This window comes from Patagioenas fasciata, chromosome 5 (genome assembly GCF_037038585.1).
Source record: "Patagioenas fasciata isolate bPatFas1 chromosome 5, bPatFas1.hap1, whole genome shotgun sequence".
Lineage (NCBI taxonomy): Eukaryota > Metazoa > Chordata > Aves > Columbiformes > Columbidae > Patagioenas > Patagioenas fasciata.
This window is the reverse complement of record NC_092524.1, coordinates 44,445,306-44,470,698: the sequence shown is the minus strand read 5'-3', so window position 1 is coordinate 44,470,698 and position 25,393 is coordinate 44,445,306. Positions and strand designations below refer to the sequence as shown.

General features: G+C 41.8%; 2 protein-coding genes and 1 long non-coding RNA gene across 7 annotated transcripts in view; 2 read left to right on the top strand and 1 right to left on the bottom strand.

The window, feature by feature from the left end:
- Positions 1 to 1,165, top strand: part of SLC25A21 (solute carrier family 25 member 21) — a 257,043-nt gene extending 255,878 nt beyond the window's left edge. For 2 of the 5 annotated variants that reach the window (XM_071809408.1, XM_071809407.1), the window contains exon 8: positions 389 to 959. In XM_071809408.1, coding sequence (XP_071665509.1) covers positions 389 to 525 — 137 coding nt within the window. In that variant the 3' untranslated portion in view covers positions 526 to 959. Of the gene's footprint in view, positions 1 to 388; positions 960 to 1,032 lie in introns of those variants that run through there. The other 3 variants (XM_065839421.2, XM_071809406.1, XM_071809405.1) reach the window with 3 other exon arrangements.
- A 3,231-nt stretch (positions 1,166 to 4,396) lies between these two features.
- On the bottom strand, positions 4,397 to 25,331 carry PAX9 (paired box 9). Its single transcript, XM_071809403.1, has 5 exons — positions 25,147 to 25,331; positions 23,642 to 24,268; positions 21,294 to 21,433; positions 15,999 to 16,151; positions 4,397 to 6,518 (listed from the first exon to the last, which is right to left on the bottom strand). Exons 1-5 carry the CDS (start codon positions 25,148 to 25,150, stop codon positions 6,264 to 6,266), a joined length of 1,179 nt encoding a protein of 392 aa, XP_071665504.1. The 5' UTR covers positions 25,151 to 25,331; the 3' UTR covers positions 4,397 to 6,263.
- LOC139828111 (uncharacterized) lies at positions 6,220 to 14,731 on the top strand. Its single transcript, XR_011739385.1, has 3 exons — positions 6,220 to 12,223; positions 12,375 to 12,557; positions 14,343 to 14,731. It is a non-coding gene; the product is annotated as an uncharacterized lncRNA (long non-coding RNA).
- Positions 25,332 to 25,393: the final 62 nt, after the last annotated feature.

Here is a 25,393-nt window from a genome sequence, read left to right as displayed (position 1 = left end):
GTTCATAGAGGGTTTCAAGTCTGATGATGGTTCATTTTGATAAATAACATGGGAAAATTCATATGATAGTTTTGTATGCCGGGTTGTCTGAGCTTCTATCAAGAAAGGTCAGCACAGTGCAGCAGAAGACTTCTTTGTTAGAGATGCCACTCTAACCTGCTAACTGAGCCAACAAAGACAAAGGAAAGAAAATATTTGTGCCTCCTTGCTGGCACCCATGCTTAGAACACTGTAAAACACTTTTACTCCTGCAGCCTGGAATCTAATTCTTTTGCCCCATCTTCTTTAACTAGAAGCTTCTGTGAATGCTTATATAGATATGTATATATATTTACCTTCTGAAATGTTCCCTTCTTTAGTTCATGCAGTAATTACAGCTGTGTTACAGGAGGGCTTTATTCTGACTTCACTAACAGTCAAGATATTTTATGGCATTCAAGCTGGGATTTTATACTGTTATCAGTTCTAACAGGTAATGCCATTTCATCAGATCAAAACTGCCTGTGCATTCACAGCCAAGTATAGGCACAGGAAGATGAGACTCATTTCTATATTGTGATCTGCTTTAGACATGGTAAACAAACAGCTGCAAACCTTTCTTGAATATCAACCTGGAAGCATTTTCATCACCCTGGTGATTAAGTTTTGTCATTCCACCAGTAAAGTTGCTTTTTCATGGCCAAATCTAACTCTAAACAAACATACAAATATATACATATTCAGATTAAAAGCTTCACTTGTGAAAGAACAAAGAAAAACATCAATCTTGAAACAATGTTAGGAAAAAATCACACCGAGTGTGATTTTGATTTAATATACAAACTTTCGCATCAACTTTATGGTCTAATATAAAGTAGAATTCGTATGGTTTAGGAACTGGTGAATTTTTAATTAATTAGGGAAATAGTAGAATTATCTATTTCACAAATAAGGTTTTGCTATATCCTTTTTTAGATTGCACACTACAAATGTTCTTCAAAATATTGAAAATACTGAATTTTGCATGTAGTAAAATAGTATCTTTTCTTCTAGGTGGTGCAGTGATGCTTTTGGTTTATGAATACGTTTATGCGTGGCTTCAGGACACAGTTGATCACAAACAGCACTTCTGAAAAATGCACTCTTTAAAATTAAATACAGTTTAATAAACTAAGAGTGATTCCCATCCTTTGTGGTGTTGAATACCCTTATATTACACTGCTGTTAATGGAGTTCAAAACAGATTTGGTTTTGGGGTCCTGATCCAAAAAAATATTTAAGTACATGCTTCTCTGTAAGTGCATAAGTAAATAGCACAGTTGATATTTGTTTTACTCGATCAAGCAAAAATATCAAGGAGATAAAGGAACAAGGAGATAAAGAAACAGGTCAAACTGAAAATTCTGGACACTGAATTATACTATGTAGTCAATACACTTAAAAAAAAAAAAATCAGCTGAAATGGCAAGCTAATAACTTTCAGGGGATTTTGAAGAAAAAAATGGAATAATGCTGTGGGGCCAGATACTAAGTGTAAACTGACAGCTCCATTGACTTCAGGCTAAGAACATGACCCACACTCTGCAAATTCTTGTGTCAATCTTGGGTCCAGTTTTGATTCAGTCCAGTAAAATTTCAACACTGATAGAAGAACTTCTTAGGTTTTTGGGAGTTCAACCAGGAAAAGGACAGCATGACTAGGCACAACCTTAAAATATGTCCTACTTCTTCTTAGCCATATATATCTTGAAAATCTCACTCAGGTCACAGAAGATGCTGAAAAAAATTAGTCTGGGTCAAGTTAAATAAAAGTGCAAAACAACTGTGGGAATCATAGGAGAAATGAGTAAATAAATTAACATAAATAAATACTTTAAGGCATATGAGTTTTTACTGTGATTCTTTATCCACCTTCATATACTATTGCTTAAAGAACTATCCTGTGATATAAGCGTTCAGTGCACTCGAGTGGCCCTTTAACCTTTCATTACCACCACGATATGGAGGAACAATGTTCTAGACTGATAGCACATATTTAGCCATAATTAGCTAGCCGTACAACTTTCTATAGATAAAAAAATATTGCTCTAAAGCTAAAAGTGTTGCTTTTCCCAGTCACTGTAAATATAAATAATATTCAGTGATGTACTCCTGTCTACCAGCCATTCTCACTCACTGTATGACATATGATAATTTCTGCTATGCTAATTGAAGACATAGTTTCAGTTCATGCAGTGGTGCCACTCTACAATTTCTTTTCAGGAACTCTTTGACTAGCTTAAAACTACACACTATTCCATTAAAAAATATTCCCATTATCTAAACTTGGTTTATTTTCAAATGAGTGCATATCTTCCAATTGCTGAAAGTTTCTGTGTCACCCCATACTACATTCAAAATGTTAACTTTAAATGTTCTTCCTCTTAAGGAGGTACAAACCTTTTTCCTAGCAATCTTAAAGAAATATCTTTCCAGATTGTTGCTTGAAAATGACAGTTCACATGTGAAGTCTTATCTCAGAGTGTTTTTGAAAAGCAACAAAAAGCTAAAAATATAAATGAATTCTCAGTGTTTTCAAGGATGCTTGTACTGATATAGTCAATATACCTTTCTTTTGTCTAAACTTGACAACAGTGACTTCTCATACCTATGCTATTTCATAGCTAAAAATCAACAAAATTAACTCTGATACAGTTTAAAATTTTAGGGCAAATGTCCCTTGTTGCATTTCATTATTGGCACCTAGCCAAAGAGAAGACACTACTAAGATAATTTTTAAAATTAAAAGCAAAATGCTTTGTAATTAGTCTTTTATTAATTTAGAGCATTTAAAATATAAAAATAAAAGGCTTTAAACATACTGTATATACATATATAGCCTTTGGTTTTACATCCTTTCCAACATGTTGGGGTTTTGGGTTTTTTTTTTTGGTTAATAGCTCTGCCTGATCTTTGATAAAAAGAGAACTATTAGAAAGCAAAAAACACAGCATCACTTTAGAAAACAAACCCATGAATGTGCCAGCCCAATGCCCCATCACTCCTGGTGTAATATGGGGTCTGATTCAGTTTGCACTGGAGGTCCTCTGTACCAGGACTATGAAAACACAATGGTGTTGTCCCAGAAGGGAGTATTAGGCTTCACTGATTTCTTTGTAAACATTTTACGCTCTGGGAATGGAGTGTAGGCTTTTCAGAATTAAATCTTAAATTCTGCACTCACATATACTGCATATTTCCCAAATTAATCCATTCACCTTAGTGGCTTCACTCCAGACTTATATCTCTGTACCTGGCAGCAGCAGTTGATACTCATCTACTATTAAAAAAAAAAAAAAAAAAAAGACCATTCCCTTTTTCTCCTTCGTTTATTGTAAAGTGGCTTTAAGTTCTGTGGCTAATAATGTAACATCTGGTGTTTTTCAGTTTACCCATAAGTATAAGCAGAGAAAAAAAAATCCTTGGGCAAAGGAGTATTCTAATATTCTGCATCGTAGGTTTACATTTTTAAAACAATTATGAAATTCACTCCAAAACAATCCATGGCAGGCAGTTCACCAAGAGCCAAGGTCAGGTGCCTTTGCTCACTCTGAACAATATGCTCTGCAGACAGCCCCATGGCTCTCCACATGGAGTAAGGTGTTACACACAGCAGAGGGATACATGAAGAGCTATACCTAAACGCACACAAAACAATGGCTCATGATGATGTATTCCCTCATGAGGTATAATTAACATCATGTCTTGTCCTTGCTTTATAAATTACCCTGATTTAACTGAAGACAAGATAATGCAGACAACTGATAAAAGCTAAGCATCTGTCTCTCTAAGTATCTCCCAAAACACACTAATACCTCATGGGAATGTCAGAAAGGATTACTTTTATTCCAGAAATAACCTCTGGTTGCTCAGGAAAATTTTGAAAACTTTTAACACAGGCACACTTTATTACAGGCTTGCGAATTCTTGAGGCTCAAAAAGCTGTGCTGTGGAAGGTTCCTTTTCTTTTTTTTCTTTTTATTTTTTTTCTTTGATTTCCTTTTGCTGTATAGGTAACTTAATAATTCTATAATCCAGTAAAACAATTAGGTTGAAAGCTAAAATCCTCTTGCCAGCTTAATCATTTATTGACTTATGATCTTTTTCTGGTTTTTTTCTGCATTTTATTTTTAGTGAAGAGCTAGTCTAGAATTAAAAATATTTCTTTTTTCATAGTGTTCAGGGTCATCTTATCTCAGCTACAACTGCATAAAGGCAGAATAATGTCCATCATGTCACTAACAGTGTGACAGAATGGAAATGCACTTGTGTGCACCTTAACTTTAGTGGTTTCAAAGAAACATTCTTTAAAAAGTATTCTGAATAACAAGGGTTTCAGCATCTCTTTAAAGCTAAACAACTGTCAAATGCCTTTGAGGCTGAAGAATACAGGATCAGATCTTTCCTTAGGGCCATAGTATTATACCTGTGTTCTTTATAACAATACAGTTCCATTACAATTTTTAATGCAAAAAGCAAAGGTGGCAGCAGTCAGTTGAGTCCATCTATATTTCACTGAATGTACTGTACATAACATATATACTGGTTACTTAGATTGTTATGGAAATTTACCCACAGCTGTCTCAGTGATGAAAGCTGGAAATCCACAAAGAGACAACTGTATTTTTATAAGGGACTATATTTTACCTTCCCACTGAACGGATGTTTCATGCAGATAGATAAATATTTGAAGAATTAATTTTTCTCCTCTGCTTTAACTATCTCTGGTTATTGCACAACATTTCTAAAAATACACAATATATTAATATTCTATGAAGGATATGAAATGTCACACTAGCCGCAATTTTTTTTTTCTACGTTCATATGCTGAACATACCTACAGTGTGTAGAAAGCATTCTGGAATAACAGTTGGAACTTTATTATTGCCCAAGGAAAGCAGGTAAATTTTCAAAGATCAGAACATTAGGTCTCTTGGGATTAAAGTTTAAAGCAAAATAACTGGCACAGATTACTTGCCACTGGATACAGAAATGTGGAAAGGGAACTTGTTAATATTAAATGATATCTGTGTTTGTAGCACCACCACCAGTACACCTATAAGGGAAAAAACAGTTTCAGAACAACAATGTAAGCTTTACCAAAAGCCATATTTTCACAATTGTTAAAGCAGAAACTAAAGACAACTTCTTTAAAAAATTACAATGTAGTCTTGGGGTTGAAAATGCTGGACACAAAGGAGCCAACAATGATGGTACAATTCTGTTTCTCAGTGGGTTATTCTGTTTCTCAGTGGGTTTGTCAACTGACATGGTTTTGTAAGCATCTCTGCACAAATTGCACACTAATGGCAGTTTCCTCCATAGTTTTCAGTTTGCATTTCTGTTTGCACACTTGACACAAATATGGTTTTTCATTAATCTGGGAGGCTGAATATAGCTGGGGAGATTTATTTGGCTGAATTTCTGCCTTTGAGTCTTCTGCTGAAGACATAACTGTATTGCATGAGATGTCAAAGTCCCCGCTGTAGGCACAGAAACATGAAAAAAATGTACCTAAACCTCATCACCTGAGGCTATGAACTCACCACACAAAGTCACAGAAAATAGCTAGAAAGCCACCTTTTTAACCTAAAAAAAAAAAAAAAAGAAAGAAATAAATGAGCTGGAAAGTGAGAACAAATGCTGCCAAAAGCCTATATTTACAAATGGATAAAAACACAAAGGTATTACTACTGTCTGATGATGGCAACATGCCAGAGAATCTGAGAGCCACCTATTACCTTGGTTCTATATTTGATTAACAAAACCCAACAAAACAACCAAAAGTGATATCTTAATAGTGTATTGTATAACCTCATGGATGAAAGGGTTATTCTCTAGGCAATGGGCAAACTGCTCCTATTTAGCCACGTTTGCTGATGTGAGGCATAGCAGAATTTTCTGTGGTGATTTTTCTTTATTGATTTTTACACAAATCTTAATAACAATTGCACATTTAGAAAGTCTGTCATGATTAAGAATAAATACATGTGGTTTGACCAGGAGAGCGTGCGACAAGGCTCCATGAGCCCTTTGAGGGATGCAAGGTCTTTACTTAAAGAGCGCAACACCACACTTCTCAGTTTCTGATGTTGTCTTCAGCTCTTTAAATCCCAAAAGCCTTACAGGACAGAAGTCATGAGGAGAAATGCCAGGTATCAGTGGCACAAAGAGATTGGTCCATGAGCCAGGTTCAGGGGACGACCAGCCAGCTTGCTCCTGTTGGTCCTGGGCCAGCTCCTGCATCAGAGAGTGGAGGCTGTGACCGAGTGGCTGCCCTCCCTGGCCGTCTGCATGCCCTTGAACGCCAGCGAGGCTGGGATGTCGCAGCTGTGAGGGGACAGTGGGGTGCCTCCAGCATGTTGCCAGCCGTGGCTGGCCATGTAGCCAGACGGTGCAGCGCTGTACGTCATGTAAGGTGACACTTGGGCTGGTGTGGCATAGGGAGGCATGGCTGGTGCTGACACAAAACTGCCGACAGCAGGGAGGCCATTGGGTGCCTGAAAGGAAAGGGAAAAAGGTTTCTAAGAGGGTAAGACACAGTAGATCTGCCTTAAAAGAAGCTGCCCTCAGATGCTGCTGGGGCTTTGTACAAGAACCGAGGCCAGTGGGGACACTGAGAGAGCCACCGATAACCACTCCCTTGGATTTCAGGAGTGCAGTGGCCCCTTGTTCTTTGTTTTTTAAGACCAGCTACCCCACAACAGCCCCACGCATCTCACCCAGAAGCCTGTCCCAGACAGGGACCAGAAGCAGATGTTTACACAACACACACTGAAAGCAGAGCAGGAACCACCAAGACCCCTCGGTATGACTTCCGTTCTTCCAGCAAGCTGTTTCTCAAGGACTCATTAAGCCCTTGGTTGCATCTAATCATTACACTTGAGAGATACTGCTGGAGGTATTTGTGATGAGTTTGTCCCATCTCTTTCTCAGTGAACACCTTCATCCTCTTCACAGTAAGTCCTATGGGTTGGAGCAGGTGGGCTGCAATATTTACCCATCTTTCCCAAATTTTGCATAGGATGTTGGCCATTGTGGCTGGGCCCTGTCAGGTAGTGCTGTGGCAGTTTAAGCTGGGTGTGTAGTGACCGCCACCATATCAGTGACAGATAGACCCATCCCAGCACCTCGCCTACCCCAGCCTCGAAAGAGGGTAGGCTCAGCCCTGAGATGCTGTGGGCAGGCACGGGCATGGATCACAAAGAAATACTCCCTGGAGCAGAGGTAACAAGCGACTGGGGGTGTGAACATCTTAAACTCTTTGGTAACTGTTTACTCAGAGCATGACTCAGAACTAGAGTATTATAATTACTGATGATGTCTTTTAAAAATCTGTTTTCTAGGTACTTGGGATATAAACTTGCAAATGTTCTTTGCTCACAGCTTCTCCTGGTTTCAATAGAGCTTCTGTGCACAAAAGAATTGCAGGGCTGGGTACTTTCCTGTGAGCTATTTTCCTAGGTCCTTCCATAGGCTGGGTAGAAAGGTTTCTATTTAAATAGAGAAGGGAGAGTCCTTCAGTCTGCCAGAGTAGGATTTCACAATGAATGACTCCTTATTTAAATAAAAAGTGTTTGGTAGTTTATTTCACACCCTGCAAATGCTTCTTCAGTAGAACAGTTACAAACCAAGATTTTTGTCTTGCTTAAGTTTTGATGTGTGTAGTGTTTATGTTTTAGGATTTGGGATGGTATTTTTTCACAGAAATATTTCCTATCTGACTATGAAAGAACAGGTATCAATTCAGCAAATCAAGTAGCATCTGGCATTTTTAATCATTTGGTAGAACTGGACATAACCTGAATAGTGCAGAGTTAAGAAATGAAACAGACTATGATTTCTCCTAAAACTTCACATGATGTTAACATTTCACTTGTTCAGTTCCTGTCTGGAGTGCAACTGCCTAACTTTCCAGTATTTACCTCAATAATCAACACTGGTCTGGTCTCAGACTCATGAGTGTAACTCATAGTTCTGCTGGCTGGGCCATCCTCTCACTGCCACTAGAGAAACCAAGTAGTAATCCTCCTGGAGTCAATATAAACATGGATGGCAATCTAAAACAGCAGGAGGCAGTGACAGGATCCTAGCCACAAATCTCCAATAGATATATTAATTAGTACAAAACATACAGCTGCAGCAGCAACCTAATTGTCATTCCAAATCCATAAACACTTTGTTGAAGCTGAACTTGCCCATTCTTTTGAAGATCTAAATATGTGACCTAACCTTCAACTCCAATTACATGTCCCCTACTGTGTCACAGAATTACACTTTACCCTCAGCTAAATATCAGTGTTCACAACAATACTGATTAATACAAACCTTCTAATAATGCACTGTAAATAAGTACACTTCTTGAATCACATGGAAAATTATTTCACTGAATTTAATGGAAAGTAAAGAGCGTGAGAGATCCTAAGAAGCTGCTGTTCTCTAAGCTCCCAGCCTCTTCCAGTGCGCAAAGTTCTTTTCAGAAGAATGTGAAACAAGAAAAGAGCACCTCTCCTTTTTTTTTCCTAACAACAGCAAAAAGCTTTTCACAGAGGCAGTAGATCCATTAGAGCCAGGCTGTAACACTGAGACATCAAGAGCCACAACCCAAAGGGATCCTGCACAGAGAATTACAGAAAACCTGAAAGGATGCTGGGAGGGGAAAAGACTTGGAGCAAGTCCCTGAAGAGTCTCATAGCTGCTGTGGCAGCACAGGGCAGCCAAACCTACAGCCTCTGAGGCTCAGAAGAGTGATTTTGGACTCTGTGAGGCCACCCTGCTCCTCCAGGCTGGCTCACTTCCAAGCAGGCTGGTACCAAGCAGAATCAAGGATGTGCCTTGAAGACCCATTTTAAGTAGGATTCCTCATGTCCCATGAAGCCTGGACTGTGGTTTTGAAAGGATCCCTCCTAGGCTGCAGAGGAGGCATATGTCCCTCCAGCCTCCTGTGTTGTCACTTGCTCCCCTCTACCATGTGTGGCTCTGGGAAAAGAGAGTCCTTGTTTGCCACAAAGAAGAAGAGAAAATGCTTCCCATATGCTGTACAGACTGCCATGCTGTAGGATGCTCTTCAGCCACTGGCACTTCCTTTTAAAATTCTTTTTGAAAAGGCAGATGCTATAACAACATCTCATCCAAGGAAGAATAAGACTGTAAATGCATCTTTCAAAGCTGTGCATAGTGCTGCATTGTACCAAGGCAAAATACTGTTTGAAGCAATCACTTTGCCAAGCGCCTCTCTCCACCCCACCATCAGAGGTGAAGAGTATATGAGCAGAGAAAGGCAACTTTTGGTCCTCAAAAAATGTCTTCCTGCTATGTATGTCCAATGCGATGTCCAAGCAAACAATGTCCCTGGAGCTGATGACTGTGTCTGTACAAGTAAATAAGTTAGACCACAGCCAGTTCTTCGGCCCTGAGGATGAGCAGTGTCATGTGATACCCAGCCCTATGGCTCACCTCTCTTCTGCAAGAAACAGAGTGGCCTCATCCACACAGCCTTTTGGGCAGGGTGCCTGGGCTGTGCCCTGCCTGACCCCACCCTGGGACAGTGGCTGGCCCTGTGCTAGTGGGCACAGGCTAGATCTGTGCCAGGCAAAGTGCCAACGAGCCACCTCTTTGTTGGTCCACTGACTCTTGAGCCCATGTCCTGATCTCCTGCAGCTCCTACAGATAAAGCTGCCAAGGACTTCTCACGGACCAGAAACTGATCTCTTTGCATGATTCAGGGCAAACCTGAGCTCCTGAGCAGCTCACATTAACTCAGACATTATTGATTAATATTTAATCCAATCACATATATGTTCCCCTACTTCTATTTATCATTGTGTGGCCTTCCTTGGTATGGTCTTATGGCACAAAGTAAAATGCAAGTCTCTGAATTACAATCGTTGGAGAAGCCCTAGATTTTTACCAAATTACAATGAAGTTGCTACTTGGGTTGCTATTCACAAAACAGATGGGACTTAACTAAAATTTTTACAGTCTTTTCAGAAGCTTTATTTGAAAGAATGCCTATCCTGATTTATAACAGACAGAACAACCCGTTTATCCCCCTACCCCGTAGCTTCAGGTAAGTTGCAACTGAAATAACTAATGTTTTTATAGTGTCTACTGGTTTTAATGTGAGAAAGACCTTACCCTAACTACTGAGGGCAGGGTGTGGAGATAGTTGTGTAGAGACCACCAGTTTGGACCTGTCAGAGGCCAGCAAAGCTGGAAAACTATTGTCGCTGAATAAATGAATCATTCCCATTTTAGTTCCAGTGCCACAAAGCTTTACTGCTCAAAACCATTATGATGTGGATGCCAGCAGATGCCTTCAGCTAAGAAGGCAACACTGGGATGGCTAGGGACTGTCCCAGCACAACGCATGACTGCTTCAGGAAAGGTTTGAACCATGCTCACAAAGCAGCTAGAGGTCTAATCTGCCCCAATTTTAAAGCTGAGGGGGTAGAAAAAACCTCACCTTATGTGATTTAAAATTATGTTACTAAACAAAAAAACAAACAAAAAAAAACCCACTTCTTTTCATCTGTGACTTTCACCAGTGAAGGACTTGACCCAATAATTTTAACCACAAGAGTTTTTACTTCTGAACAGCTTTAGGTACAATATGGAGGTTATCAGAAGGGTTGAATCTAGTCTGTCAATCTGGCACTTTTTACAAACATGACATTCACTTAAAATAAATGGAGGAGATTAAGTTCCATGACCCTGTATATACTGGATGAATAATTCATCCTGCAGTATTTAAATCAGAGGAAATGAACACCAAAATCTAAACATTCATAATTACAAGAGCAAGAACCCTGTGGTGTTTATGGATTTTCAAAACCCTTAGAACTTGTTTTAAGTGCAGAGCTTCTTGAACCTGGTTTTTAAGTTTTATAAATATTTTTTTTCTTAATTTAAACCATTGCTTTTCAAGGGAAATCTAATTTTTTAAAACAAACAAACAAACATGTAGTTCTAACTGAACAAGAACCTCTGGTCTGCAAATGATAAGGGTTCCTGTTTGAAAGCGCCTACTGTACAACTTCTACAAGAAGAGAAATATTTACTCTGAATTAGTGCTTCTATCAATGCTTTGAGACAACTGATGGAATAATATTTCCAAATTTTAAAGCTTTGTTCTAAACCTAGAACACAACCTCCCACCGATTTGCAAATTCAGCCAAACATTTTCTCACAAACATACCTGCAAAACAAAAGTCACTGGGTCAGTATCCCAAGTTGGGTCTGGTGCCTCTCTGCTGAGTTACTGTCGATAGGCACCAGTGCCAGTGAAAGGAATATCCAGGACAGAATTGAAAACCAAAATAGGCATAAAATCTTGCTTTAGGTCACAATAAATGATGCTACTGAAACAAATGAACTGCATATATTTTCACCACCGAAGGAGATGGGTTCAGTAGTTTTAATTGAGGGAATTTTCAGTTTTAGACATTTTAGATACAGTACTAACTAGAGATTACTTTTGTTGTCATTGTTTTCAGATTGCTTGGGATCTGTGACACACAGGGCGTGGGCTAATGAGAAGCAACCCTAGAACCAAGCTTCTGTGGGATTGTCTTTGAAACAAGTAATTTCCACTAGCTGTTTGGGGTCCTAAAAGTCAGAACAGCTCCTCTCCAAACCCAAGATAACCCACACACACCCCTTCATTTCTGTGATGAAGATTATGCTGATATAATGTGTCATACAGCTTCAGTCCCTTTCTTCTGCATTGTAAGGAGAGACAGGACACAAGCTTTCCAGACAAATTTTCCAATCAATCCACATCAGATGAACTACCTGCATCTTTTTTTTTCTGCCTTGGTCTTGTTAATACCAGAGAAGCACACAAGATACTTTCCACTTTCAGACATCATGGTATAAATCCAAATTCTATATTGTAATTTATATATTTATTTTGTTTTGTTTCATCACCTTCTCTACTTTTTCTTCTCTGCTTTTTGCTTGCTTGACGTGTGTTGTCTCTGTATCCAAATTAGGCCACCTCCTGTGATCCATTCCCATGTGCCTTCTTAATGTTTTAGAAAATGACCCAGAGTCATAGCATTCTAAAATCACAGACCTGCGTTTATGTTAGTTGTCACTAATAGCAAGAGTGTGAATTATCTCATTTCAGATTTACATGAATACAAACAAGACAGATTTGACGTCACAGGTGAATGCCACCTCAGTTTTACAGTCTGACTCTAAAGTAAGTTTCCAAAAGAATGTAAATGATTCTTCTTGTTTTAAAGTTATTATTTCCAATTATTTGAATCACTTGCCCATTGTAATGTAATTGTTACAATGTTTTATACATAGATAATTTATTGCATAGACTAAGAGTGTATGTTTTGCATAAGTATTCTAGATGTCTATGGAAAAAAAAAAAAAGCGTTTCTGGAGAAACAACATGGGCTTCAAGCTCAAGTTACCTAATTCAGCAGCCCTAATGAGCCTGGACACTGACTCAGCCCAAAATCCCCTGCTGGATTCAGCAATTTAGCCTGCATCAAGACTTGGGGAACACACCTCTGCTGAATAAGGTTGGTGTTTCATTTGTGTTTCTCAATTCTAACACTGACTTGGATGGAATGAAGCCTTCCTGTCCTTGGATCAGCAAGCTCAGCGCATTGCCTTGATCCTCCAGCATGGAGCCTTCCCCTGAGAGCAAACAAAACAAATCCGCAGAGGCGTCACAACCATCTGATGCAAAGCAGCAGCTCCCCAGCCAAGTGGAGTGCTGGCAGTAGCTTTAGCTACAGGGACGCTACTGTAGCTCTGCAGACAGACACTCTCTCGCTGCCCATTTTTCAAAATGAAAAAATTAAACAATTTCTAGAAACACTGAAACTTTTCTGAACGTCCTGAAAACGTAATCACAAAGTAGCTACTGGAGAAGTCATTTTTTCCATAGAAAGGCAAAACCATAGCAGGGAGCAGAGCTGTATATCTAGTCCTTCAATCAGAAGAACAAATTACCTTAAAAACCCAGAGGATATCTTACGTTCTTAGTGACATGCACATAATGAGTCAAAAAGGTTATGGCAACAAGACTAGGAGCAATCAAACACAAACTCCAAACATAAAGGAAGCAAACATGCTAAATCTCCCATTTTAATTGGAGGTTAAGTAAGATTTATAAATCAAACCAACATATGGGATCCCAAGGGAAGAGTAAACAAATTTTCCAAGTGAAACAGCAGCAGCACGCCTGTAATGGAAATCTCATTTAGGAAAATGGTATTACCTAAAGTTGTAAGTAATACACCTATGTTTCTTTTAAGGTTTTAAAATGTGTGACCTTAAATAATATTTTGTAGTTAACTAAATCAGAGCTAAATTCTGAAGCTGCTAGTCGGTGCCACAGCATCAATGGGAAAAATTACATGGTCCTACAAACTCCCTTTCAGATCAGTGTCTCATTAAAATTAACGTGCCTACATAGGTAAGTCAGGGTTACCTACATTTAAGTGTGCCAATTTATCCAGTTTATGATAACACTTTTTAAAAATCTTTTTAAGACAAATGTAATAAAATTTCTAAGATGGCATGGTGAATGTGAATAAGCTAGTCAGAGATAACCCTGCAAACCAGGGTTTCCTGTCTTTTTATAATGTTGGAAAAATTTATTGTAAAAATCTTTTCACAGCTCATATTAGACCATATATCCATATTCTTAGTTGAATAAACTTCTCTTACTGAATATAGTCCCACTTACATTTTCTATTTATTTCACTGCAAGAGAACAGGGCAGATTTTGAAAAGTGAGGACATTGTCATTAAATAAATTTGACATCCAAAAAACATGAGCAGAAGGCGGAACATTTTCTAGGTAGGGTATTACTTTGAAACATACGCCTATTTTCAAGAAAGACTGGAGAGCGGTAATACGTTGGTATTGAGGCACTTTTAAAATAACACAAGGGCTTTACAGTCAGTCTGCTGCACAGCTGAGCTGGGTTGATTCCCAGAAGATTGAGCTTTGAAAAATGGAGAGAGACCTTTCAAGAATGGGGAATTACAGTATTTCTCTTTCACTGTAAGCTGTACAAAACAATGTTGGTGTTTTAGTCGAAGTCACAATTAAAACAGAATTATTTGCGTGCTTCAGTGCTTTAAGATTCCAAACGTAATTAGTTATCCAATCCTATATGGTGTCTCTTACAAATATGACATTTTCTTTATAGCTATTTCTCCTGTTGCTGAATTCAATGCATTATAACATAGTGCATGAGAAAATCACACCACTTCCTTAATAACGAACAAATCTCATTCCCTGCATTTAGTGTGCTTTTTTATTAACTTAGAGTTGTTTCCTTTACTTACAGGCATCCCCAGCTGCACTGAATAATACAGAATTCAGATAATATCAATTGAGTGTTTTAACTACAGTTGCGACATGCATCAAGATCACTCTTAATTGTATTTTCTTATCAAATTTTAAATCTCGGCCTCTTCAGGGAAATAAAAACCGGGTCTTGGAAACAGTAATAGTAGTTTGAATTTAAACACCACCACTGATGCTTTCCTAAGGGGGCCAGGGGCATTTTATATCTTTTCCAAAACAAACTATAGCAGAAACAAAAGTAAAAACAAAAAACTTTTTCTCAGAGACTGAGGAATCCACTACAAAAACAACGGAGGAAAAGAGGTAAGAGAAAAAGGCATGATGGAGTCAAGGCGGACAGAGGTGGTTGTAAAACCAAAGTGCACTCCAAGGGAAAAGGAGAGAGCAAGGGTTTCTAACGCTGCTTCAGAAGAGGGATGGGTTTAGATGGTTTTCACAGTGACGTGAGATCTACCACATATGGCACATGCTAATATGTCTACCTAAAATGTCTTCCAAACACAGATTATTGTGCAAGGTCTGTACATTCACTGAATCGTTGCTTCCCATTCATATTCCAGTTTAGGAAGAATTATATAAATGGGAGTCACTGCCTTTCCAGTGAAGGTGCTGGACCTTGGGATATATTCTATTATTTACCAAGCCTCGGAACTGAACTATCTCAAAGTGGAGTGAAAACAAATTCTGTTTGCTGTGAGCACAAAGCTTAATTTTGATGACAAAGACACAGTTTGACCCTCCCTTAGACAGATATACTGTGCTTACAAGAAGAAAACGAAAGTTCAGAAAAAAAAAAAAAGACAAACCCACATGTCATATAAGCAAACTCCCTTGAGTAGGAGCTAATAACAGATTCCCACAGTTTTAGAACAGATTTGCACAATAATTCCATCTTGGTATTCTGGCAAAATCTGAAGTTGGGCAGGGCACCCATGGACATTAAACAAGCAAATACACCAAAAGGAATAAACATTTGTTCTTTCTATGCTGATGGTTAAAACTATAATGTATTAGCAAAACGTTCAAAGAAAAATGCCCTCTGTATATCTTTAATAATAGATTGCAATTTCAATATGGTGTTATTTAAATGAAACTGAGGTTGGAAGAAGTAGACTTTAAGGACACAGCAACATGAAAGGGATTCTAATGGCTAGAAGCTGGACAAAGGTGGGGTCAAACTGGTAGATTCCCCACTTTGTCCTCTTCAGGGAGAGCCTAAACACTGGTGCCCTTTGTCTAACAAACTTCTGATGATGCAGAGGCAATTACTAGGAAGCTGGTAAGTTAATGAGGGTGAAATCACAGCCCCTTGATTATTGAATGACCATCATTATGACTAGGTATGTAGACAATTCCTAAGAGCTGATAAATTGCCACAACAGACAAATTCAAACACACCGCACAATCTTTATCTGCTTCCCGCTCTACTACAAGCAGCAGAGCACTGAACAGTTCAAGTCCTATCTAATCCCCCTGCCCCTGGCACTCTGCTCCTTGGCTGTGAATGGTATATCCCACCACTCTTTCTTTTCCATCCATGGTCCTGCTGGTCGCAGCAGAGCTCCTGGTGGGCTGGGACCCTTTGAGCAGAGGGTGCTCCAAGTGCAGTTTGAGTGTCATTAGACCATTCACTCACCTCTCTGACTTTCTTTATTAGTTTCATCCGGGTGGAATGCCCTGAAGCCATGTGGGTTGGTGGGCAGGGCACTGTGTTTTGGCCGTGGAAGCAGGTGGCCAGTAAGAGGCAGGTCTCACAAATGGGGTTCGAATGGGGTGCCATCCAGATCACCTGGGAAGGAATCGGGTGCATGTAGTGGGATCAGCTCATGCCCCTCACCCACAACATGCAATGACATGGATGCCTAGACCTCGAGCAAGCCTTCTTAATGACAGTATTTTAATAACAGACACTGATCTGGAGATCCTAATGAGAGTGACACAGAACCAAACAGTCTCCAAGCCAAGGTCTGAATCTCTGCACCAGACAGGCACTCTGCTAACAATTCTGCTAGGTACTATGGCAAGAAAACCAATAAGCACCTCTCCTCAATCCCTAAACCCCCTCCCCAGGTGGGAGTGAGGAGCAGGAAGTCTGGACCTTAATCATCGATTAATTCTGCACAGACCCATAGCATGAATCCAACTGCCTGAATCCTGATTTGGAATATAAAGTGACAAATAAGTAATCTGCCAATTAATTTTTTCAATAAAGAATCTGTACAAGAGGGTGATGTAATTGACCATAACATTTAAGGTTACATTTTCATCTTATTCTCAAAGAAGTTACTGTATGTTGTGGGTTCTAAGGACTGCAGATAAAAACAATTAAAAGATGCTTTAGCCACCTGATATACAGTTCATTGTTCATCTACAATCAAAGATGAGGAACTAAATGTTTACATTGCCTATATTCTCTGTGCAAATAATTGTCCAGAATTGCACCCACAATTATTTGTAATCACTTGCCCTAAAATAGAGACTTTCCTTTGTGTGTTGTAAGCACATGGAGCTCACGACCCTTAATCAGAATCAACAGAAGGACAGGGAGTCGCTACCACAGCAAAGTCAAAAAGTCAAGCCACTAACACCTGCTGAAGTTCTGCTGAGACACTGGGTGAAGCGCTTGATACTTTGAGGTCTGCCCAATACATCAGAGCAAGATTTCACTCAAACCATGTTTGCAAGACTCTCTGAATCAGGAGGAGTGTTCCCAGTATCTCTGATAGGTTTGGGATCAGGCCTCCAAATAATGTACCCTTTCCAGGAGTGAGCTTGCAGTAACTGCTTGCTCTTAGACCCCCCCCCAGTTACAAGCTTTTTCCTGTTAATGAACATCAGCTCCCTTTGGCAATGTGCACACCTGCTTCCTGCAATGCATGCAGCAAATAATTCTGAAAGAAAAAAAAAAAAATATTTACAGGACTATTTGCCTCCCAACAAATAGTGCAGACATGTGTCAGATCTTCTGCATTCTCATACATGTGTGAACACAGAGCACAATTTTTTTTCAGTTTGTACATCCATGATGTTAGTCCAGAAAGTCATAAGCATAAGATGACTGAAAACTGCATTTTAAATATGATACATATTTATTAAATGTTTTCATTTCAAATGCAGGGTACAAATGGGTTGGTATTTCAGTGATTCCAGCTATTTTTTTTTCTAATGCAGCTGTCAGTATAAGATGCATAATGGATAAAATACTCAGAATATTCATCCTTTGTATTAATAACATATAATTATCTGTAGAAACCATTCCCCCCCATTACTACACTAAATGTGCCTCTCGGTATAAATACTGACATGCAACTGAATTCTGTGTGAAATTTTTATGACCAAAAACTGTCAAGCTCTCAGAAAAATCTATTTTCCCTTTCAGTTTCTCTGATTCATAGTCGCTCTGTTTGCAAAGTTGTATGACATATGTGTGACTATGATGTACTGGGAAAATATAATGCAATTATTTATGTATAAACAACAACTTGAGACATCAGGTAATAAAAAATTAATAGAAACTAGACAAGGCATCTCTGTGATTTCCCAGGGAACATCTGGTACAGAATCACAGTCTGCCAGGTGGAGCTTTCCACTCCTCAAATCCAAATACTAAACAGCATTGCAAATAAAGACCCCAGAGATACTAAGAAATTTGAAATACTTAAAATAAAAAATGTTCTGCGTGCAAAGGTTCCATTTCACATTAAATTAATGTGACTATGTGTTGCTGAGGCAAAAATCTGCAGTGTTCCTGCCTGTTTTGTGAAGTCCTTACCCAGTCCAAATTCCCACTGATGTGTGGGGCCAGAGGTGAAATGAAGCCATTCGAAGCCACTGAAGAGATCAGCCTTGGCTGCCGGCTGACTAGTCTGAAAGCTCTATAAGAGTTTCACCTGAAAAAAGCCTACAGGATCCCATGTGTTAAAACACAGGTATAACATTTCAATGGAGGGGTCAAATAAATATAGTTTGAAAGTACAGAACTCTTTGTTCTTCGGGCTCTGTTTTTTCTGGTCTTTTTCATACAGAGGGAGTTTTCCAGGGGATTTCTTGAGAAGCAGAATATTACCTGCCATGAATAAAGCCTGGGCAACAAGCCCTTCACTCGCCTATTGACTCCGGAGCTATTTGCAAGCCGTGGACAGGTGAATCTGTGTCTTAAATGTTGCTGATGCTCTAAATGCATAACTGACATTTGTTGGAAACATCAATATTCCCTAGTACTCACACAAAATCCTTTGCTAATGTGCTTCAGAGCACATTCCTTCTGCTCCTGTTGTGTAATTGGAAAGCTTAAGTGAAACACGCACACTTGGTTCCCTGCTGCTCTACTCCTCTTGCGGGCACTGCTGACTTTGCTAATAGAGACGTAAAATCGGAATATTACAGAACAGTGACTTCTCAGGGGAAAATCTGCTGTCTACCTTCTTAAGACCCAGCTTTTGAAATGAGCTTTGCCCAAAGGAGATGAGGAAAACAGCATTTACCCCGAAGTCCAAAGACAGAGCCTACTTCACCGTGGTCCTTCTGATACATAAATTATGACTGTGGCTTCCCCATTTTCCACCATTCCAGATACTCTTTTGCTAGATCTGTACAAAAGAACCAGTATTCTCTCCTGTCCCCTGATCATCTATTTACACCCAAAGCCATACACATTGCAAGACACTATGTAAAGATCTAAGAGCATCGGAGCCTTTACTGTCACAGACCATCACCCCAGACCCATTGTGCTTCAGAGAACAGACAGTTAATAAGTCAGTGCTACATGCAACAAGAATTCAGTTCAAAAAATCATTTTGCATCTGGTTGGAACAAATCTGTTGGCCAGAAAAAAAAGTTGCGAAAACTGCAAAAAATCACATTTTCATGTCCTTATTTGACATGAATTTTCTCTGAATTTATTCTACATTAGCAAGGTAGTAAAATTGTGATAGATAAAGCAAAATAATGTACAGGTGAATGAATTCTCTGGTAAGCAAGTCTGAATACTACATGAATAGACTGGTCTATACATTAGAACTTTCCAAAGCCAAATTCCATTTACCCATATTATTATGGGGAAGGAGGAGGAATCTCCTCTGTGTCTTCTCTTAGTGAACAGAGTTCTGAAAATTACCTTTTGGACAGATACTTTTTAGCTTTTCTGCCCTTTTAAACTCTCTGGACAATGTAGTTTGATAAATGAATTGCATTTTATTAAAAGCATTTTTCTCCATTTTTAAATAGCAAATATGTTTAAATTACATTTATCAGGTGATCTTTCAGGTTGAACAAAACTTTAAAGTAAGATTGTTATTGACATTAGAACATTGATACCTTACGAAGATGAAAGCATTCATACTGAAAGAGTGAAAAAATATAAAACTTTGTTTCCAACATCATCATTGAGAATAACCGGATTTACATAACATTGTTTCTCAACACATCTTTTGAGGTAAATGAGACTCCAGCAAAGGCAATTGTTTATAGCCTACAGACCAGGTCCTATGAATATTTCGGCAGAATACTCTGCAGAAGGCCCAATCTGGAACCTAAAATAATGCAGCCATGGCATGGCTGCTTTTAACAAAATAATGACAAGCTATTTCCGTAATTTTTAATAAGACTGCTAACACTTCATTTGGTTTGTTTTTAAAGAAAATTGTGGAAGGATGAATATTAACTCTAAATCTAAATCTACTTCCATCTTTAACAGTACAGTCATGGCAATACTACAGTGCATATCATTTGTAATGTGAAAAGAACAGAATAATAATGGCTAATAGAGAAACGTAACACAAAACAAATAGGATGGCATTAAGGGTGGTATATTTTTTGTAAGACAATATATGAAATGAAGTTGTTCACCTTTGGGGCCTATGACATTTCCCACCCCGCCTCGTTCACCTTTTTGCAAGCATTCCCACAGTTTGTGCCCCATATCTTGAATTTGAAACAGTCTGGCTCAGCACCAAACACAAGCTAGAAAAGTCTCCTCGACATGGAATCCAAAACCAGACACAGAACTCGAAAACTATGTTCAAAACCTCTGTCTTCGGGAACACGCTGAACAGAGATCACGTTTTTTCCTCTTCTTTGTTATAAACATAACAAATGAAGGGCAGGAAAGTCAGTATATCTGAGAAATCTGTGATACATTTTGAGATGTTTCCATCGCACAGAAAAAAAAAAAAAAAAGTTTTCAAAACCTGTGACTTCCCAACTAGTAAGAGTTGAGTCTTTTATAGCTTTTCTCCGGGCATGGGATTTGACTAGCAAGTACAAAGATTTAGACAGAGATTTATTAAGTAATAGTTATATTGTGTTGTAATTAAAACGTAGGAAATTCGCAGTCTACTTAAGCATTTAGAAATGCTTAATGTAGGAAGCAATTACACTTCATTTTCAAATTATTCCCCTGCCTACAGAGCACGCTGCGGGCAGGATAAAACGGGGCTATAAGTACGACAGTGGGACGTACTCGCTCACACGGTCCGGGGCCAGGCAGAGCCCCTGTGTGCGGCGCGGCGGGGTCTGGTCGCAGGGCGGCTCGGCGGGCGGGCAGCCGGCAGGGGCCGGTGCGCGGCGATTCTCGGGTGTCTGCTGAGCGGGCTGTGCCGCGGCGGCGGGGGCAGCGCCGTGAGCCCGAGGCGGGCGGGACACGGACCCCACCGGCCCTCCGCCAGCCTAGAGCCCCTCGGCCAGGAGAAAGGCGGGCTGGGGGCTGCGGCGGCTGTGTGGAGGGAGGGATTGGGGAGAGGAGAGGAGCGGAGGAGAGAGACAGGGTCTTTCCCGATGTCGCCCTTCTTGGCGGACTCGCTTGTAAACCAAAACCGAGGGCAGGCCGACACCGGCTCGAAACCAAGAACGACAGCACTGGGCAACGGCCAGAAACCCGAGGCCGAGCTCAGGGTCTCTGTGCATCACTGCCCTCCCCTCATTCCCTCTTTACCTGACTGTACTTGGCCTCTTGCTCCAGGGAGCTCTTCTCCAGCCCGTTCACGGCGTGCTGGGAGGGGGAGGGGAAGCTGTTTCTGCCCAGGCTGCTCCATTCCTCCACCTTGGGGTTGGGGTAAGGCGAGGTTTCGCTCACTGCTGGGAGACAGGGGGAAAGAGTGGGTTAGAGGCAGGGGCCGAGATGCAGATCAATTTGTTCCGGACCGGAGACGGCTCCCTCTCTCCATGGGACGCGAACTGTGAGGCAGAGCTATGGGGAAACATGTCCCTCGCCCGCAACACCTCGCTGAGCCTCCCGGGAGCCCCTGGAGAGGGTGATTCGGGGGCGGGGGGCGCAAAAGGGAATCGGCTCCCTCTGGTTCCCGCGTCCCTGCACTGCCAGGACAGACTTGCCCCTCCCGGCAGGACGGAGCTGCCCCCCTTGACACTTATCCCCTGGGTTCTCCTAAAGGGGGTTTACAGGAATCGCCTCGCCTGTGTGTGAGGGTCTGAGGACAAACGATACTCTCTGTTAGAAATAACGTCGACAAGGCTGCAAATTAATCAGGCTTCACACAAGTTTGGGACCAAAAAAAAAAATTACAATAAAATCGGGAGGAAGAAGAAAGAGCAGAAAAGGAAAGAAGTCCTGTCCGTTACACGTGCATCAGCCATGGCACGGGAATACCGGGCTGTTTGTTTTTCAGGCGAGTGAATTCCCCTGGCCCCGCTGGGGATCCCGGGAGAGAATGGCTCCCCCGAGCCCGAACGCATCGGAGCCTGCGGGGCTGCGGGTCCCGCCGGAGCCGCTGTGAGAGTGGGGATCCTCACGATACCACTTCGCTCGGCCCCTCGCCGAGGCTGGGGAACGGCACAAATCCGAAGTTGTCTTAAGAAATTGAGCTCTCTCGGCGAGCGTCCTTTTCTGCTGATCTCACACTTTCCCATGAATAGGGGCTTCCTTTCCGTGTCAGCAAGGTCAGTTTATCCTATAAATCAAGGGCGAGCAGCCCCCATCTGCGGCATCGGCCACTCAGCAGCCCTGGCTCTCTGCTGGGAAGGGGAGGGGAGAGATTTTTACATCGCCGAAAGATGTGTGCAGCTCCGAGGTCCGAGGGAGACCAGGCAGACACCGAGGCACTCAGCAGTACCTTCAAAGGTCGGCCTGCCTGGCAATGTGGTGTTAATAAAAGAAGAACTCACTAAAAAAATCCTCAGATTCTCATTTGATTGTAATATTCTCGTTCTTGTTATTGTTCCCTGACAACACTACCTCTCCCCAGCGCAGAGCAGAGATTGCCAAGGATGTATTTGTTAAAGTCGATTCAGAAACACGTTTATTCGTGCCAGTGTGGTCTGAAGATAGTTTGAAGTAGAGAGTGAAGGACAAAAACTTAGACGTTTTTGTATTTATTAATATAAATGAAACATACTTACGTGTGCTTGCGTATTGCTTTAAAAAATCATATTTTTAAGAAAAGAAAAAGACTTTTTTTGCAATGCCTAAAGGACTAATTTGCATTTGAAGTGCTGATGGAACCGGATTGTTGCTGTTAAAACCCAATGAAAACAAGAAATCACAGCCCACCCTCCCCCCCCCCCCACCTCCGCTAATCGAGAGAGGAGAGTGGGACATAGAGATCGCTGTAGGCGAAGGTTATTTTAGACTGTTGTTTTAACCACATTCACTGTTAACTCACTGCCAGAGACTGAAATGGAAAATATGTCCCTTTCTTTGCGGCAAAGCGTAGCGAGTGACTGGGAGGCGCGACGCAGTTTCCAGGAGGAGAAAAAGAAAGGTGGAAGAAAGAAAAATAGCAGATCTTGGAGGTTTGGTTTTCCTGGACCACCGCTTCGGAGGAAAATACAGCATCAGAATGAAAGCAATTAGGTGACATTTGAACTTCCTGCCGGAGCAAATTTGGCCTGATTGCGAAAACTAGAGAAAAAGGACTTCTCGGTAACGCCAAGGCGGCGCCTGTGACTGGAGGGCCGCAGCGAGCGCCGGCCGGGACAGGCACGGCCGCGGGGCCGGGGCTGAGCGCACCCTGGGGCCAGAGCACCCCGGGCCGTTCCCTCCCGCCGTGGTCGCCACGTCTCGGGTCATAAGATCATCCGTGACGGCCGATATTGTACAGTTCGCTCGTCAGCCTGCAGCCCATCCCGGGACCTCCGATCTGCCCGCGTCCTGGCATCCTCCGGTAAATTCAGTGCCCGGCTTGGACTAGGGAAGCGCGAAAGGTTTCCCGAGGCAAACCACGAAACAGCCTTCCGACTCTCGGCGTGAAAGGAGCCCAGGAGCAGGAGACCGAAATGCCCCGATTCTGCCTGGCTGCCGCTGCGGCCCCGGGTCCCCCTCCTCACCTTGGTCTGTGATGGAGCGGATCCCCAGGATGTCCGTCACCGAGTGGGAGGACGGCCACGTCCTAGGCATGGCCATGGTGCTGGGGATCGCTGGCACCCCGGGAGGGGTTGGCACCTTGGCTCCTGCAGCAGCGATGGGGCTGGGATAGGAGTAGATGTGGTTGTAGGGCAGAGTAGGCTGTGGGGGCGGCTGGTGCTGCTTGTAGGACTCGTAGTGGCTCTGCTGGGACAGGTTCCCGATTTTGTTCCGGAGGATGCGGCTGATGGAGCTGACCGACGGCACATTGTACTTGTCACACACGCCATCGGCCAGCAGGCGATCCCGGATCTCCCAGGCGAAGATGCCCGGATCCCTTTGTTTGTAGGTCCGGATATGTTTTACCACCGTGGGGGTGGTGACCCGAGGCTTACTACCTCCGATAGCCCCCGGTAGGATGGAGCCAGTCTCGTTGTAGCGAGCCAGGATTTTGCTGACACAGCCGTGGGAAACGCGGAGCTGCCGGCTGATGTCACACGGCCTGATACCCAGTTGCGCCAGTTCCACAATCCGCAGCCTGATGGCATTGGGCAGGGGTCTCCCGTTGACAAACACCCCCCCGAGCTGGTTCACTTCCCCAAAGGCAGGTTCTGCAAGTAAACACACAAACACACCTGTCGGGCACTGTGAATGGCTCAGAAGGGGGCGTCTGAACTGATCCTCATCACAAGGCAGATGTCACAGTTCGGGGACCCTCCGGCCACTCCACGCACGCTTCTTTATAATAGTAGTATGTCCCCGAAATTGAAAACACAATTAAAAAAATTTTTTTTTTTTTATGAAAAAGAAGTATTAAAGAAAACAAAAGAAATAGAGAAATAAAAAAAATTTAAAAATAAAAACAAACGTGGCAACAAATGTCGGAGCTCGCCAAACCTTCATCAAGCGTATTCCAAAAAATCACATTCCAGAAATGAAAAACGAGATCGCCCAACAGACAAGTCAGTTTTATTGCCACAGGAAGAAGTAACATGAAGAAAAGAAAAAGAAAATAAAAACATTTTCGGAGACGTGGGGGAGGGGGAGGAAGGAAAAGTAGTTGAGGAAATTCTTTTACATCTTGGGAGAGGCAACGCGGTGCTTTTGAGTCGCGACTAACTTTTTAAAGACCGTTTCTGGTGCTGTTAGCGCCTCTCGCTTAACAGCACAATTACTCCAGGCTGTAAAACAAACGTGCTAAAATGTTAACTGCTAAGATCTGTGTCAGAAATAATATACAACGTGCCACAGGCTCCAACCATCCACTCGGCTGGGATCCTGCCTCGCACTCGCCTAATAACATTAATAATAAACCTAGTAGTCATTAGCTTCTCTCTCTTCCCTCCTCCTGACCCTTAACGTGTTCTTACAACTTGTAGGAACACGAGCAAAGTCAATAAGGGAGCTGCGGCAGCGGCACATGACAGCACACGGGTGCTCCCCCTCACTTGACAGCACTTGAACCCTCATGCAGCTCCCAGCCACTTACCCATTCCTCTGAGCAGGACACCTCTGGGACTGCCCTAAATCCCAAACGGGGACCTATGCCGGAGATGGGCTGCCAGGCTCCTGCGCTCCTGGCTGCACTAGCCCCCGCAGCTCTCTGGTTTCCACCGCGTAGGTAGCAAGGACGTGAGAGAAAAAAGACTACAAGAAAATCTACTTCCCGGCGAAAGAGCCTTGACTTCTGCATTTCAACCTCAGGGCAACGTGGGCAGGGCTGGGCTGGGCAGGGC

What these genes read in the sequence shown, in the direction of transcription:
- PAX9 (XM_071809403.1), bottom strand. An exon ending in CCGCTCCATCACAGACCAAG is followed by an intron (nt 21,434 to 23,641) that starts GTGAGGAGGGGG and finishes GTCTCCCAGCAG; the next exon opens with TGAGCGAAACCTCGCCTTAC. An exon ending in AAGAGGCCAAGTACAGTCAG is followed by an intron (nt 16,152 to 21,293) that starts GTAAAGAGGGAA and finishes ATTCCTTCCCAG; the next exon opens with GTGATCTGGATGGCACCCCA.